Genomic DNA, 18,573 nt, shown 5'->3' on the forward strand with positions numbered 1-18,573 from the left:
TCATGTACTGTATTATTCCTTAATTTCACCAGTAATGCTGACCTGCGAGTTGATGCATGGAAAGTATTTTTGTATGGATTCTCAGAGCACATGTAAAGATGATAAAAATCGGGTCACTGATAAGCTAATATATCAAACTACTTTTTTCACATTCCATCACTGGGTGAGTCATATGTGCATGTGATGAGATCTCACACAGAAATATGCCAGAGCATTAAAGAAATCACACGCATTCTCTCTCTCATGTTCAGAGGCATGAAAATCAGTTTGTTCGTGGTTTTCTTGGTGGAATTCAGTTCTACTCTCCCCTGAAAATGGAGTATGGCTGCCAACATAGCGGGGTAAAAACAGCCATGCATGTAAAAGCCCACTCATGAATACAAGTGAATGTGGGAGTTGCAGCCCACGAACAAAAAAAAAAAGGAAAAAGTTCTAATCATTACCAAATTATGAAAAACCTCGGACTTGGAAACAAACACACACACAGAGTAAAACACCAAAATTTAAAAAAAAATGAGTTTCATAACATGTTTATTTCGCATTTTCATTCATTCAAAACGTTCAACACCACCCAACCCCACCAAACTCCAACATCCTGTTTGATAAAGAGAACACCAGAAATATAATGTCATGTACAACAATACAGTTGTATCAACAAAACCAACAAATACACACCCAAAGGTGATAGAGCACTTGATAGTGCAACATTTTTAAACTCTACAAGTATACATCATCAACAAAACATATCCTGCTATTTGGGGAAAGTGTTGCATCTAATTATGTAATCAAGATGTAATGAATATAACAAAGCAAACATATGGAATGAAAAACATGTGTCAAATATGGTTATGTACAAATGAATACTCAAGAATACAATGAACAAATACAGAAAAATACCTATGAAAGTAAAAATGGAAACAAAGCAAAACAGAATCATGTAAGAAGCTGATGCAGCACTTGAGGACATCTTTTTCAGAACTTAGTGTAATTCTATCATCCATATATTGTACTGTTCTGTATTGCCACAGATTAGTTACCACCAAGACACACTTACCTTAAAGCGTCACTACTGATGGACACACAACCTCCACTAAGCAAGTCAAAGGGCAATGTCCAACAACTCACTTTGTGGATTTTTGCGTAGAAAAAAAAAGTAAACAAATTCAATTTTATAATGAACTGTGTAGATATAAGTTATCATGAATACATGAAATCATTATTCATCAATTCATCTAATTACTCTTCAATCATACTTCATTTCCCTATTTCATTGTTCAAATTTTCTTCCACTTGGTAAGTAACTTCTCTGAAAACCTTGTATTGTCCAGCTCTCCCTAGAGTTTCTTATTTCCATTCAGATAAATACAACATGAAGTTGTTATTTATCAATTTATCCAGTTACTTAATCATAGCTTTCATTTACTTCCTAATGCTACTGCTTTAGCTAATTCTTTTTTTTTCTGAGTGTAAGTTATCAATATGAATATGTGAAGCTATTAATCATATTTTTCAAATGCTCATCAATCATATATAAAGTATATAATACATACAAGTTTGAACACACACTTTTACATATAAAAAACATGACAAGGCAAGACAAGTACACATTTGTAATAGCATTAACATCAACCCTAAACAAAAGAAAACTTAGTATTCTGGTTTTCCACTAAAGTGTAAAAATTCCGACTGGAGTATGTTTATATTATCACAAAACGCATACATATGAAGGACACAGAATATGCAATGATGGTTTTCCCAATTCCCCAAAAAGCATCAACAAAAATCCGGAATTTAATGCCACTAAACTTGTAGGTCAGACAAAAAGATGGAAAGTAGAAGAGCAAAAAAAAAAAAAAAAAAAAAATCATTCTGAAGTGAAAAGACACTACAAAACACAGTTGTCAAATATAAAAGTGGTAGAAATAAATCAACAGCCAGTTTTTCACATATTTGCACATCTGATCATAGGTACAATACAATTCTATCTTATATCCATAATAAACAGGGGAAAGGTATGGTGGAGTGGGATGAGGGTGTAGGAGTGGGTCAAGTAATGCTTGGTACTCTGGGGAAAAAATGCACTATCAAATAAAACAAGCAATAGACCACCTGATATATGTGTAGAATAAAAAACAACAAAAGCTAAAGAAATAGTTGAGAGAAATGATAACACAAAAAAAAAAAGAAAAAGAAAAAAAAAGGGGAAGCAGAACTGGTTGCGAAAAGTGAAATATGTAAAGGCAGTACAGTTGCAGTAGAGGAATTGGGATACCAACAAAAACTTACACCATACTGCTGCAAACTAAGTCGTCGTGACAATCTCTGCGTCGCAAAACATGCCTATCTATATCCACATTTCAATCAACACAGACATACTCGATACCAGTACACAAACACACAATCAGAAATACATCTTTGAAATACATCTGGTTACTGGGCAACAGGGCACCAGATTTAAAACCGACATATAATACATATTATCCAAAATAGAGCTGCAACGTTGAAACCTGCCAAACACGAAACAAGATCAAACATGTTTGAGGAAAGTGGGCAAGAAAAATGAAGAAAACAAAGATAGGCAATGCTTTCATGACAAACGTGTGACTTCTGCTGAATTATAAGAAATACAGCAGTACAGAACAACAAAACAGAAAAATGAGAGAAATTATGGTTTGGAAATTTGTGCATTTCTGCACAGGAGCAGTTATATTGAACAATATTTATATTTGTGACAGATGAAATGATACTGTCGAATAAATGGCACAGAATTATATTTCTTATCTATGTTATTACATATGCACTTAAAGACAAAAAAAAGAGGTTATTCATGGGAGCTGAATTATATCTATTGACAGCAAATCCGATTGGATCGGATCCAGGTTTTTTTGCATGGCCACCATCATTAAGTTTGTTTTGGCTGGAGTTTGCCACGGAGTTTCTATGATGTTTGTCAACAGTGTTTGTGTCTGATGTTCATGGGTATGATGAGACCTCAAAACCCACATCTATGCAAGCATAGATCTAAAGAGTGCTAGATATAAACAATAAATCGCCAATTTACTGACGAAGCTAGAATGTTTTTTCAGTATTAATTATGTCAACGATTCGAACTTTCAACATTCTGAACAGCAAGCTCAGCACTCGACCAACTGAGCAAGCTAGGTGAAAGTGTACCACAAATGTGCGCACACACTGACCGAGGAACACAAACACAACCAGAGCAGGGGTATTTCTCAGAATCACACTGTGGAAACATACAAGTCAAAAAACATGGAAGTGATTTTTGTCGTCAGAGGGGGCTTAGTAAATGGTGTCCTGTGATGTGCATATAAAGTTAGAACAGGTGCTACTGAACACCACTGAAGTGACTCAGCAGCAGTGCAGTGTCTTCAGGTAAACAAATATCAATAGTTTCCTGTAGACTAAAAACACTGGGGCTGCAACATATAAACCCAGGAGTGGCTGTGTATGGGGGACTCGGAATGAAATGCCACTGAAATGGTGCAGAAGATATGGTTGCAGACGAAAAAGGGAAGTAATCCTGTACTGTCACTACACGCCTAATGATTCTTAGTACAAAGGCGTAATCACAGACCTAATAATATTCATAATTATAAGAAAATAGAGGTGAAGTAATGAAAGAAAAGGGCTATATAAATACAGAATAATTCACAATAAATCTAACAAGTCTCATCTCCTAAGACATAAAGTATACAGACCAATGAATTGATCCTTCAGATCTTTGTTCTCTTTTCAGTGTACGAGTATAAACCTGTAGCAAAAAGAATTGCCACAAAAGAAATAAAACACTACAGGACAAATGCCAAAGACCCACGCAAAGACCTTAGAGTGATAGACAGGAAAGGCAACAGAGGTCATTCCTATTCCCTTCTTTCTCTTCAGCAAATGGCTGTCTTATCTCTGTATTACACATCAAACATCTGCCAGGTCCTTCAACCATTTTAAGAATCTGGAATATAAATCATATCTGGCTACTTTCTAGATATTCCAGTTTCTGTGGGAAAAAAAAGAAGATTTTAAACAATAATGCTGCTCTTATCCACTTCAGATACTTCACTCTGACTTTGCACCATCCGGCTTTTACAGATTACAACAATTCAAACAGTCTCTCTCCACTCTCATACAGACACACTACAATATGTGCGTACATGCACACACACAACACACACACAAGCAAAGTCACACGTTTATAAATGATGTTCTGGAAGTTTTCAAACTGAAAAACAAAAACAAAAACAAAAAACAACAAAAACATAAAAGAGTGGTGCAGATAAAAAAAAAAGAAAAAAAAGAAAAAAAAAAGGAGGGTGGGTTAGGGGGTGGGTGGGGTGGGGGAAGACTATGAGCACCTATTTTATGCTGCAGAAACAATGCAGGAGGGATGATGTTAGAGTGAGGGAAATGACATGATGTGGAAAAGATGGGCAGCAGAGAGGGTAGAATGTGGTGGGGGAAAACATTTCTGCCAGTCTTCCACACGACAGTGCAACCACATGAGCAGCATGCAACAAATGATGTCCTGTCAAAACAACACACACCACACACTAAAAACAAAAACAATGCCCTGTCAAACAGCACAAAAAACAATGCCTTGTCAAATAACAAACACACAAAGAAACAATGCCTTGCCAAACAGCACAAAAAAACAATGCTTTGCCAAACAAAACACACACACAAACAAAAAACAATGCCCTGTCGAACAACACACCCAAACACAAAAAAATAACAAATGTCCTGTCAAACAGCACACAGCAAATGATGCCTTGTCTAACTAGCTGAGGCACCAAATATATCACAATATCACAGGCAACAAGACGGAAACAATTCAGAAGCTGGACTTTCCGACAGCTCTCCAGTCTGCTGAAACCAAATTTTTTTTTTTTTTTTGACAAGTCTTTCAAACTCACGCTATGGCTATGGCAGTGGTTATTTATTTCTTCTTTTGCCATTTCCTCACAGTAGGATACCAAACTGATACACCAGTTTTCTTGAAGTGAAAAACTGTATCAGTGAATTACAGTACAATTTAGCCACCCCATCTCCCCCAAAAAGAAATTTTTCAATGTGTCATTTCCCCCATCACCTCCCCACAAAAAAAACAGCAACACCCTGTACTGTCTTACATGGCTAAAACAAATCACATTCTCCAGTGAGGCACTTTTTTTTTGCAACTCATCCATGTTAAACAAATGCAATACAATAAACACTCCACTGATATGAAAGTGGCCACAGCAGAACTCGGATTATGCACACAAAAAGGGAAAGGGTTCACAAAGCCTAAAATAAAACAACAACAATCCCAACAACAACGAAAACTGAAACACATCAGAAACTGCAACAAGCAACTCTACAAAGGGCAATGTCACTCAAAGACAGACACACACGAGTGAATGAGTGAAACAGACGCACACAGAGGAAAGACCCAAGAGCCAATCAGTGAATCAGATGTACAGACAACCGAGAGTGAACAGGTGAAACAGAGTGAACAGCTTCACTTCAACTCAGAATTACTCTCCAAGCCAACATAACGATTCATGTCACACACCAGCTCAGCAAAACAGCACAAGATGCATTTGTAAGTAAATCAAATGCTTTCAATCAAAAACAATCAAGAACAGCAAAGCTTTCATGACTCGTGTGTGATTTCTACTTATCAAAAAAAAAAAAAAAAGAAGATAAAATAAAAATAACTGATCTGTGTTCTGTTTTGGGGTGTAATATACTCAGTAGTCACTCAGGTCAAGTGCTGTTCTTTTGGTATTATCAAAAACCGAAAGGCAAGTTGCAAACACCATTTCAATCATGTCATCATCTTCGTAACGTGAGTCACAGTGACCCCAAGTCACATTGCTAAAATCACTGATTAATATCCAAGCCTGTTCAAGCCTCTCTTAGGCATAACTCATTGTTGGAATCTGTAGACACAAACATCCATCTTGGTAGACTATTTAACAAAGTGATCACGAAAATTTGCCACTTTCTGTTCAGTTCAGGAAACAGTATGGAAATGAGTGCGTCCAGAAATCTTGTAGCTTTTATTCTTCATGAGATTCCCGCAATATGTATGAAAGTGCACTGTTATTATAATGGAATGTGTGGAAAGAACTAACTTTTTTTTCATCATTTTCAAGCCAAATCTGGTGATGAGAAAGTAATGATAAAATTAATTTGTTTTAAAAAAGATTTACGACTGACATATACACATAAACACAATAAACCGGGTCAATACACAGACTCACTTTGTTTAACACATGAGCCATATGTACAAACATGCTAATGGTGTTAAAGTAAATTTAAAAAAAACAAAATAACAAAAAAACCACCTCTCAACACTGCACCCCCACCCCCTGCTTCCCCCCCAAAAAAAGAAAGAAAAAAAGAGACCTTTCAATTGCTAACTCCACCCTCATCCTCTTCTCAGCTGTCCCAGTTCTCACGACTCCCCTGACCACCCCCTCCCCTTCCCATACTTCCACTCACTAAAGAGAAGAGAACATTTTGTGAAAGGAGAGCGGTGGAGCAGGGGCAGCATTATTGCTAAAGTTCTCCAATCCAGGACCACCCCCACCGCTCTCCCCCCCCCCCAACCCACCCCAAACCTCAAAGACAGGTAATCCGATCACTCCCTGTTCTTCTTCTTCTGTGGAGGAGGGGCGGATGACCCCTTGTGCTGCTGCTGAGGATCACAGTCTTTGCCACGTCTGCTGCCGGAGGGGGGCTGGTTCGGGGTGTGGTGGGAGAGTGACGAGGACGATGATGAAGAAGATGACAGTGACGATGCCGATGATGAAGAAAGAGGAGAGGTGGCGCTCCCAGTTGACTGCTGCACCAGGAAGACGTTACCATTGGACGACTGCTGCAGGGAGTACTGGTCACGGCTGAAGGGGCGGCCGTCCTCGTCACGCAGGGAGCTGAAGATGTGCTCGTAGAGGGCGGCGTACTTCTCCTTGGCCCGGCGGGTCTCCTGGTCGATGCGGCGCCTCTCCTCCACCAGCTTGTCCCTCATCTTCTCCATATCCGTCATCTCATCCTCCAGGTTGACCAGCACGTCCAGCTTCCTCTTCCTGCAGTTCTGGGCTGCCACCTTGTTCTTGCCCCGCCGCCGAATGTCTCGCATCAACGCTATCTGTGTGGGGAATGAACAGTGAATTATTTCGTCATGGCTATGGAGATAAACAGCAAGTTATTTTATCAACACCATCTGTGTGGGGGGAACCATATGGTTTCAGAGCTATTTCATCATGGCATTACTGTCTGAAGGTGTGTATATATACAGCCATTTATTTTATCAGGGCTAACTGTGGGAATGTGTACAAACATTTATTTCACCAGGGCTATTATCTGTGGAAACAGTATTAATTAAATAATTATATACAGCCAGTTATTTAACCAGGGCTATCTGTGGGGATAATTATATACAGCCATATATTTCATCAGGGCTATTATCTGTGGGAATAATCATTTAGACAGTTATTTCTTCAGGGCTATTATCTGTGGGAATAATTATATACAGCCAGTTATTTCATCAGGGCTATTTGTGGGAATATATAGAGCCAGTTATTTCATCAGGGCTATCTGTGGGAATGTGTACAGCAAGTTATTTCATTAAGGCAATCTGGGAAAATATACAACAATCTATTTCATCTCAGCCATCTGTGGGAATATATACAGCCAGTTATCACAGCAATCTATAGGAATATATACAGCTAGTTATCTCATCACAGCCATTCTACAGGAATACACAGTGAGTTACTTAACCAGGGCCATCTTTGGGAATATACAGCAAGTTGAGCAGCATGGGAGCAATACCAAAGAAGTGGTGCAGATGGAGCAGCAATATATAGATAGATAGATAGATATAATCATAATAACAATAAATAAAAAATAAATGAAAATACTCAGGTAGGCAGCTGACCTGGGGTTCTGTTAGCTTGGTCTTGGTGAGGAGGTCGTTGAACTCCTCCACAGGGCTGCCCACAATTTGCTCGAAGGTGAAGGGCAGGTTCAGGTCTGCTGCCCGCTTCATGTCACGGGAGTGGGGGCCCTTCTGACGGGGGCCATCCTTCTTGGCGTACTTCTTCACCTGGTCACACACACACACACAGCCATTGTTCGTACTGGTGATTTGTGCGCTTTTACAATTATGGTAATAGTGATTGTGATTTATGGAGTGCTTTAGTATCTGTACGCACACGCACCCACTCTCAACAGAGATGAAATTATCTGAACAGTAATATGAATAATAATAATGATAATTTTAACAGATAATGACGACGTGCGTGGGTGTGTGCCTGTGTGTCTGTGTTGCAACCCAGATTTGATTCAGAATGAGGCAGCATTGTAAGTTATGTGATAGTTTTGAACCCCTCGATTTATGGTAAGAAGAGTCCGTGGGACCCCCATCCCACACCCTCCCAAAAGACTTAACTTGAGGGACTCCCCCCAAGATTTTCGACACATCAGAAATCCTGATATCTGTGACTAACAGTTCAGTTTGTGTCCTGTCAGCATGTCATGTTTGTGAGCCGCATGTGTTTTGTCCCCGTTTCGTGAGCCCCATGTTTTTGTATATTCCACAAGCCATGCGCTGCAAGCACAGGCAAGAGTCATGTGTCCAGGGTGTCCAATGGACTGATTAGCCAACACCATTTAGGCGGGGAGAAAACTCTGTTTGCTCTGGGCAGTCGGAAAGAAGCCAGTGACGTGAAAGGTTCAACATCTGCACTGAGGAGCTGAAGGTAACTCAGAAGCAGATAACATAAAGAAACTCAGAAGGAGAGAACAAGAACAAAACTGGAAGATGGCACCACTTATTCAGTGCCAGAGAAGTCCTGAAGACGACAGAAGACAGCGAAGTGGAGACAGCAGACATGGACTGCAACATTTCATGGGAGGACAGTGCAAAAAGTGTTAGCGTCAGAATATGACGTCGGAGTAGACTGAACCAGAAAACACAGCCCCAAAGGTCCGCGCCACAATCATCAAGAGACAGGTCACAGCAAGGACCAGGTCTATGTGGTGTAGCTCACTGTGTGTGTTGTATTGTATTTAAGTATCTTTTTTAAAGCGTGCAGGGATTTGGAAAGGAAGTGAAGAAAACTGAATTAATCGAATTTTAAAAAAATGTAAATTCCTGTGTAGACTTTGTGTGTAGAATGAGAGGCGAGTGAGTGGGCGCAGAGTCAAGATGGATCTTTCTCTTCTATCTTATTTTTTGAGTGTGTGTTTGTTCCGCTCAGTGTTAAGCCACCACCCTCACCTCTCTGGGCACCTGTCCGGGCTGGGTGGGGTAGGTGTGGTTGTGGTAAATGTGGTGCAAGGAGGCCGAGGAGTGTCCTGAGGAGTGCTCCGTGTCATTGGAGCCTGTGGAGCAGTTGGTGCTGACCGAGGCCGGGGAGCCATAGGAACTGCAGCTGTACTGGTAGTTCTCCTCCTGGGGAGACAAACAGCCATAGTAATGATGATGATAGGTGCTGAAATCAAGTAAAAAAACAAAACAAAACAAACAAAAAACCCCAAACTTTTTAAAAGTATTTAAAATAAAAAGAAGAAAAGAAAAAGTGAGACTAAAAGAGCTACATTTATCAGATGAGACATTACACCGAGGTACCATGTGCAGCATGCACTTAGCACACATAAAAGAACCCACGGCAACAAAAGGGTTGTCCCTGGCAAAATTCTGTAGAAAACTCCACTTTGATAGGAGAACAAATAAAATTGCAGGCAGAATTTTTTTTTTTTCAAATGGGCAGCCCTCTCAGTGTAGCAACACACTCTCCCTGGGGAGAGAAATCTGCTGTGACAAAAAAACGAGTAATACAATAAAATGAACTGACAGTGCAGCAACACAATGACATCGTATGCTGCTCATAGCATCACTGACCTCTCCACTGCCTAAACAAGGCAAGATTTTTTTCAATGGTTACGACTGAATGAGGTCTATTTTTTGCCTGGCAGCCAGCAATTCACACCAAAGAATACATCTCATAATGCGAATACTTCTCTCGAAGGCACTGAAAAGCAAGGCATTACTGACCAAATCTGGCAAAATTTATTACCCAACTTGAAATTTTTTATTTCTACTTTTCTAGGGGGATTTTTTCCCTTGCTCAGGTTCTTTTCATTCAGAAATGTTTCTACAGAACATGTTAATAGAGTCATGTTTACCGCATTCCAATGTAGAAAGAGACAAGAATGGCACAACAAAAATAAAACAAGAGCTCGAACCAGTCACAATCGACAGTATACGATGCTAACCATTTCCCCAACATGGCTGGTACTTTTGACGATTGAAATCCCACTCTGATGGAGCTCAAACCTGTAGTAATCGACAGTATATGATGCTAACCATTTCCCCAAAGTGCCTGGTACTTTTGACGATTGAAACCCCACCTCTGATGGAGCTCAAACCTGTAGTAATCGACAGTATATGATGCTAACCATTTCCCCAAAGTGGCTGGTACTTTTGACGATTGAAATCCCACCTCTGATGGAGCTCAAACCTGTAGTAATCAACAGTATATAATGCTAACCATTTCCCCAAAGTGGCTGGTACTTTTGACGATTGAAATCCCACCTCTGATGGAGCTCAAACCTTAGTAATCGACAGTATATGATGCTAACCATTTCCCCAAAGTGGCTGGTACTTCTGAAGATTGAAACCCCACCTCTGATGGAGCGCAAACCTGTAGTAATTGACAGTATATGATGCTAACCATTTCCCCAAAGTGGCTGGTACTTTTGACGATTGAAATTCCACCTCTGATGGAGCTCGAACCTGTCGTAATTGACAGTATATGCTGCTAACCACTTCCCCCAAAGTGGCGGGTACTTTTGATAATTTGAGGATTGAAACCCCACCTCTGATGGAACTTGAATCTGTCCTAGCTGACAGTATATGATGCTAACCATTTCCCCAAGGTGGCTGATACTTTTGACGACTGATGATGATAAATGAGAACAATGGACGATGACGATGTGAGACAAATGCAAGATGAAACCTCGGTACTGCCGCTGCTGTGCATTTGACTACGGTGATGGCCATAGGAGCTGGTGTCGTAGTCACTGCCGCCAGTGGCACCCTCCAGCCCATCATAGGGAGACATCTGCATCGTCTCATTCACTTCCTGTCAACAGAAAAGTGTCTTTCTCGTCACTGGCAACAAACGCTGACAGAAAAATAAACCCTCTTCCAATTAACTATAAACCCCCCCCTTCTCAAAACCCGGTCAGAAAACACCCATGCATCTACTGAGTACTTGACGGTTCAAAACATTTTATGTCTAAAACTATTCTCTAAAAAATTGACACCAAGCTTTCCTTAAATATTATTACTCCTGGTCATATTGTGGACATTCAGCTGAACATCTTTAACCCCCAATGCCCCATAAAATCCACAAACAAGCTTTATTGGTAAAACAGCAATGTGTCATCACATACAGGACTCCAGAACTGAGAGAGTAAGGGAGAAAGAGTAATCCCTTGCTCTACAGTAATTACAGTATAACTATAAGCACTGCTTCTTATTTGCCTTTTTCCCGTTTTCTTTTCTCTCTGATTCTGTGTTCTTTCCATGCGCTGAACTTTTCTTTCTATCTCTAAACAAAACTTTACAAAGCAAAAAAAAAAGAAAAAAAATCAAAAAAATCAACCATCAAATAAAGAACACACCTTTATAATGATAAATAACTACTATCATTACACCTCTGTAAACATTTGACCTGAGCGGTGAGAACAAGTTATTCCTCTGCATTTTACTAAACAGTTTGAGCAGTTAAGTTATTCCTTTTCAAATTTTAGTCAATAAAACTGTGTCTAATTAAGTATGAATTATTGAAAATAAATGCAAACTCAAAAGACCTATGGATAATAACTAAATGATGTAATGCAACACTGCTTTAATTTTTTTTAAACACTCCATTAAAGAGGGGAGTTACATACATTTTAAATATGTGCCCAATCTAAACGCACCCAATAACATAAATGCATTTAATTACATTAAGGCTCACCCTATCAGATTTATTTCTTACCATGCGAGATCTGGCATACACATGTACTTTTCAGGAACTGTACAAAGTCCAGCCTTTAATGAAGACAAACAAATACATCCGTTCGGGTTTTAAAAACACATTTGCGATAAAATTTACTGCTTTATTAGCAAAATGCCCTCGTTTCCTTTTAGCCAATTAAAAAACAAATATTCCATAAAGACCCATAAATAATCCTCCCCTTTTTTTCAAAGCATTTGATCATCTGTAAAGTTCTCTTTGATTACAGACAACAGATTTTCAAAATTCAAAGCAGTTTGTGTTTTGAGTTAGAGTGTGTTTATCTTTCAAAACAAATGTCGAGAAATCTTATTATCTAAAACCCGTGGACCTGCTAGTTAAACATCTATCAAAAACATTTTACATATCCTGCATAAAAAAAGAAGAGGATAAGAAGAGATAGCAAGATATGTCAGGAAAATGTCAGTTCATCTCATTCATTCATTGATTCCTCCTCGACACCCCTGCAGTCCTGATTAAATTCATCATTTTAAAATAAAGCCAGATTTAATCTGCTGTAGGGAGAAAAAAAGAAGAAAAACAAGCACTTACGAATTGCTCAAAAAGCGATACTTCCACTTGCAGTGAATGATACAGCACATTTGATTATAAATCCTGAATTGTTAGAATATACTCATGTTTGAAGCTGACACATTCATGACTGCAAACACCACCGCTATCTTCCACTTATGAACATCCATACTTTCCCCCAAGTTGTTCAGCTTTTTTTTTTTTTCTGTCTGGTTAAACCAAACACCAAACAGTTATCTAATACTTTCACTGTGCTGTCAATAAAACAGTAATTTTTAATGAGCTATGAGACTCGGCGACAATTCATTCAACACTGAGAAAACGCAGAGTTTTCTTGAAATAATTCACAACTCCTCCTTCTGCTTCAAGGTCCTTGCGAATAGTCTGTTGCAATGGCTAATGCCAGTTAGGTGTGTGGCGATATGAATCTATGCTGTTTGTTCAAGTGCTAATCACAAAGCAGAAACTGTCATAGCTGTTCCCTCATCTTCAGTTTTTATGTCAACAGCTTCCTTCTTGTGCTTAAGAGACAGTGACACAGCAAAAATCTGCCTGTCGACTCAAGTGGGTTGAGAGTGAAGGGAGACAGAGAAGATCAATGTGTGTGTGTGTGTGTGTGTGTGTGTGTGTGTGTGTGTGTGTGTGTGTGTGTGTAACTGTATGTGTGTGTGTGTGTGTGTGTGTGTAACTGTATGTGTGTGTGGTGAGAGAGAGAGAGAGAGAGAGTGAAAGAGACAAGACAAGAGAGAGACATGAGAAAGACAAGACAAGAGAGTATGTGTGTTTGTGAAAGAGAAAGAGACAAGATAAGAGACAGACAGAGAGAAAAAGAACACATGTGTGTGTGTGTGTTGGGGTGTGTGTGTGGGGGTGGGGAGGGGTCAGGGGGGGGGGGGAAGGTGGGGGTGTTTGTATTAATGTATGTGTTAAGGAAACTGCTAGAAAAGATCATATTGTCTCAGCTCTTAGCTCATCTGGAGCAGAATGGCTTACTTAATTCCCACCAGTCAGCTTATAGACGTGGTCATAGTTGCGAAACAGCCCTTCTTAGAATAGTGAATGATTTGCTTTCGGGATTTGATGAGGATAAGATATCTGTTCTCGCTCTCTTAGATTTGTCAGCAGCTTTTGACACTATCGACCACTCTATCCTCTTGAACAGACTTAAAACTTCCTTTGGTATTCGTGACACTGCACTAGCATGGATCACGTCTTACCTGTCAGATCGTACACAGAAAGTGTGTGTAAATGGTACATACTCTAGAATATCTGCCTTGAAATATGGTGTCCCACAAGGGTCCGTCCTAGGTCCTGTTCTTTTCGTGCTGTATGCGGCTCCTGTGTCGGATGTCATCAGTCATCATGCGATGTCGCATGAGAGCTTTGCTGATGACACACAACTTTATCAGTCGGCTTCCATAGCTGAATTTGATGCACTGGTGACTCAAACACAGGAGTGCATTGCTGGCCTAAAGGACTGGATGACTCTCAACAAGCTGCAATTAAATGATGATAAGACTGAATTGATGATAACCTGTCCAAAGAAGTTTCGTCAACATCCTTCCTTTCCTGACTCTGTTCTGATCAATAGCACACCTGTTTCACTTTCTCCCTCTGTTCGCAGTCTTGGTGTAATCCTGGACCAGTCTCTTTCCTTCCAACAGCACATTTCGAATATCTGTAAAGTTGCCTATTTGGAACTGCGTAGAATCAGCTCTATCCGCCACTATCTCTCAACCGATGCAACCAAGACACTTGTATGCTCTCTGGTTCTCTCAAGATTGGATTACTGCAACTCTCTTTTGGCCGGCCTTCCCAAATACCTGTTAGACAGACTCCAACGAATTCAGAATAACGCTGCCAGACTCATTTGCAGAGCTTCTAAATTTGACCATGTTTCTCCTCTCCTTCAGTCTCTCCACTGGTTGCCTGTTTCTGATCGAATAGACTATAAGCTATCCACTCTGACCTTTTCTGCAGTCAACGGATCTGGCCCCAAGTATCTTTCTGAACTCATCCATATCTATACCCCGTCTCGCCAGCTCCGTTCTTCCTCTGATACTCGACTTCTCAGGATACCTCACGTCAGAAGTAAGACCTATGGACACAGATCGTTTTCTTTTCAATCGCCAAAGACGTGGAACAAGCTCCCTGATAACCTCCGTCACTCTGATTCCCTCGCATCTTTTAAATCTCGTCTCAAAACTCACCTTTTCCCTCAGCAATAAGTTCAATTGTGGCAGGTCCACAACTACATGCATGTATATGAATGTGTATTGTGTGTGCGTGTGTTTATGTAAGTTTGTGCCTGCCTATGTGTGCGTATTTGTTAGGGTAGCTGTTAGATACACATGTATGTTAAAATGTATGTATGCAGTGTGTGTGTGTGTGCGTGCGTGCGTGTGTGTGTGCGCGTACGTGCGTGCGTGCGTGTGTGTGTGTGTGTGTGGTCACATTTTGGTGTGTGTATGTAACATAGATATAATGTTTTATGTTATCAAAAGCGTTTTTGTAAAGCACCTAGAGCAGATTTCTGGATAGTGTGCTATATAAGTATCCATTATTATTATTATTATTATGTGTATGTGTGTCTGTGTGGGAAAGAACCAGTTAAGTGCATGTTTGTGTGAACAGAACAGTCATTGCTGCAAACTATGTCTGAATGCTAGAATATCAAACAGAGAAGAGCAATCACACTGTCACTGCCACACACCTCCAATTAACACAACACAATATGATCACTTATCATGCGCTGTTTTTCTTTAAGGAACAAAAACCACCAAAAAAACCAAGACCCATCTACCAAACTTGGGCAGAAAGATGAAGAGAATCTGACACAGAAAAGAAAAAAGTGTGTGAACAACTCGATCATGCTGTGTATAACTATAAGAAACATATTTGCTGTCAACACACCCTTTGGATTGGGTCTTTTTCTTCTTCTTTCTTTCTCTCTCTCTTCTTTTTTTTTTTTTTTTAAAGTGTTAATATAAACTGTACGTATTCATGACAACTCCCCTGCCATTGACCTATATGCCCACTCCACCCTTTTTATATTTTTTGTACAGTTGACCTGTTGATCTTAGCAGCTGTTATTTGCCTTACCTGCTGGGGAGACCCACTGGCCATGGAAATAGCTGAGTCACTGGCTGCCTCATCCACCATTGACTGTATGGTGTCCAGACCTGCCACACACACATACACGCACACACACACACACAAACCACCATTGTCTCAATGAATGGTACACACAAGAGCAATTGTCAGTCACATGAAAGGGGTGGGTGAGTGGTGTGTGTGTGTGGTGGGGGGGGGAGGGGGATAATGACTAGAGTGGAAAGTTTGACAGACAAGGGTGGGGAGGAGAGAGAGAGGAAGGGAAGGGGAGAAACAGTACAGAAAGTGAGGGAGAGAGACAAGAGAATGTGAGGGAGAGAGAGAGACCGACAAAGAAAGGAAGGCAGAGAAAGAGACCACATTGCCTAGCTCTGCCTGAGGCCCAGGAAACAGACAGTGGAGGAGAATCACCATCGAAGTGAACATCTGTCACATATGCCAGTAATTATCATTTATATCTGTCAGACCTGCCAGTAATCATCATTCATCACTCCTCATCTTGACACGCCAGGTGCAGAAAAACATAGCAGATGTTCAGACCACAATGTCAGCATGTGACCTGTGAGAGAAAGAACCATGATTTGGTGTTCACGAGTGCAATGAGCAAAACTGGTTTATGCTGACTGATGTGCGACCACTGCCTTCTCTCATTTCGATCTGTTGGTGAGAAATAACACAAAATGTGACCCATTTTTCTGAAGTGAATGTCCATAACCTAATCTGTGCTCACATCTCTGCCAATCTTTTGCTTTTTCTGCATGATATAAGAAATATATATATATATATATATATGACATTATGTATATTTTCTCCGCATAGGTGGGTAGCAGTTTGCACAGGACAGGAATCAGACCTCTGCCGGAGTCTGCACTAGTGGGTCACGGTTAAGTATGTGTAATTAAAATATATATTATATATGACCTGACATATTATGTTAATACTTCTTCTCAAATGAATTTTATTTCACAGCCCACAGTTGTTGGGTTTTTTTTTGGTGTTTTTTTGTTGTTGTTGTTTTTGTTTTTTTTGAGTGTGTGTGTGTGTGTGTGTGTGTGTGTTTTCTTTTTTCTTCTCCTTTTTATAGACTTTTTCCATTTGTGAATTTTACAGACTCGGCAGCCATCTTTTGTTTTATCCCATACGGCATGTATTTTCATATATATGCAGTGTAAAAGACTTCACACAAACATACTTGCACAAATTCAAAACATGTACCAACACACACACAAGTACAGACACAAGTAGTGAAGTACAGACACACCATACAATGTTCATGGACATCTATATACACTATGGTGTGCATGCTCGAAAAAAAATCAACAGGTACTTGAAAAAAAAATGAAAAAAAAAAAAAAAGAAAAAGAAGAGGAAAACAGCGGCAAGAAAATTGAGCAGAGCATTTATAATATTCTTTATTTTCCATTTTCAATTTCAGCTTGCTTTTCGAATGAGGAGAGTTGATTTTTAATTATGTTTGGTCTCATACTGGAAATAAATCCCAGAACAAAAGCCTGGCGTGAATTCCAGAACCAACAAATATATAGGGAAAAACCGACACCAAAAGATGAGATAATGTTAAATGTTCCACAGCCTTTTTGCAGCCATCAGGTCAGTGAATTCATACCCACGGTGTCTAAGACTCAGCACTGAAGGCGGGGGCCCCAATCCTTTTTCTGCCATTTCAACCTTTCCCAACTAAAGTCAGGCACCCATTCACACCTGGGTGGAGTGAAGAAAACTGTAAGTGCTTTCCGAAGGACATACATAATACCATGCTGAAACAGGGCCTCGAACCCTCATCACTTAAGTCTCCAAAGACTGAACGATGTAGCATTCAACCTTTATGCGTTCAAAATACTTGCGCTCAGTCTCCATGGCTGAGCAAGTGTAGCATTCAAACTATGAATGTCCAGTACACTTGTGCTCAGTCTCTGATGGCTGAGCAATATAGCACTCAAACTACTAGTACAACTGTTCAATCAACTTATGCTAAAAGGCCTGAATAGTGCAATATGCAGCATTCGAACTACAAGTCAAGCAACTGTTCAAGGCATCTGATGTGCGTTTGAGTTATTAAGTTTAAAACATATCCTTTCACTGTTTGCATCTTTAAAAAAAAAAAAAAAAAAAGAAGCAAAAAAAAGCAATCACTTAGAAAAAACAATGACATTGACCACCCCCCTCCCCCCCACCCCCTCAGATTAATATTTCCTGCTGTTTTATCAACAGTTTATCACTCTGAATAGTTCATACCACTTCAACCCATTAAATCTTGTATTTAACTTGTATCATAACTAAGTGTAGATCGAAGAAAGATTCCATGCTGACAGAAAATAACCCTTTTATATTCTGCAACTCAGTACAGATCAAAAAAAAAAAAAAAAAAAAAAACAGATAAAAACAAATGGCTTTCCTGATTCTTTTTCTTGTCATTATTAGTTGGGGTAGGATGACACAGGATGGAACTGGGTGTGTTGTGATGAAAAAGGTTATCACACTGTGCGTGTGCATTGTTGGCACAGGTTGGGCTGGACGCTAGTGGGCGTTGCTGGTGGAGGGATTGACTGTGTGTGTATGTGAGTGAGTGTGAGTGTGAGTGTGTGTGTGTGTGTGTGTGTGTGTGTGCATGTGTGTGTGTGTGAGAATGTGTGTGTGCATGTGAGAGAGAGAATGTGTGAGTGTACGAGGGCACGTTCCATTGCATTTAAGTGCATGTGCTAGGGAGGATGTCTCCCCCCACAGTCTGGTGCACCAAGGCTTGCATGAATCTAGCGGTGGTCCCATCACTGTATTACCCACATTGCTCTGACCCTACTGCTCTGTTCCACTACAGCACACAAAACTGCTATTATTGCCTACT

General features: G+C 40.0%; 1 protein-coding gene across 4 annotated transcripts in view; it reads right to left on the reverse strand.

The window, feature by feature from the left end:
* Positions 1-514: 514 nt before the first annotated feature.
* The window catches only part of LOC143290425 (endoplasmic reticulum membrane sensor NFE2L1-like), a 56,178-nt gene continuing 38,119 nt past the window's right edge, over positions 515-18,573 (reverse strand). For all 4 annotated transcript variants that reach the window (XM_076599848.1, XM_076599849.1, XM_076599846.1 and 1 more), the window contains exons 8-12: positions 15,702-15,781; positions 11,022-11,147; positions 9,281-9,454; positions 7,937-8,104; positions 515-7,147 (exon numbers count right to left, since the gene is read on the reverse strand). In XM_076599848.1, the coding sequence (XP_076455963.1) occupies positions 6,641-7,147; positions 7,937-8,104; positions 9,281-9,454; positions 11,022-11,147; positions 15,702-15,781 (1,055 nt within the window). In that variant the 3' untranslated portion in view covers positions 515-6,640. The remainder of the gene's footprint in view (positions 7,148-7,936; positions 8,105-9,280; positions 9,455-11,021; positions 11,148-15,701; positions 15,782-18,573) is intronic.

This window comes from Babylonia areolata, chromosome 15, assembly GCF_041734735.1.
Source record: "Babylonia areolata isolate BAREFJ2019XMU chromosome 15, ASM4173473v1, whole genome shotgun sequence".
NCBI lineage: Eukaryota > Metazoa > Mollusca > Gastropoda > Neogastropoda > Buccinidae > Babylonia > Babylonia areolata.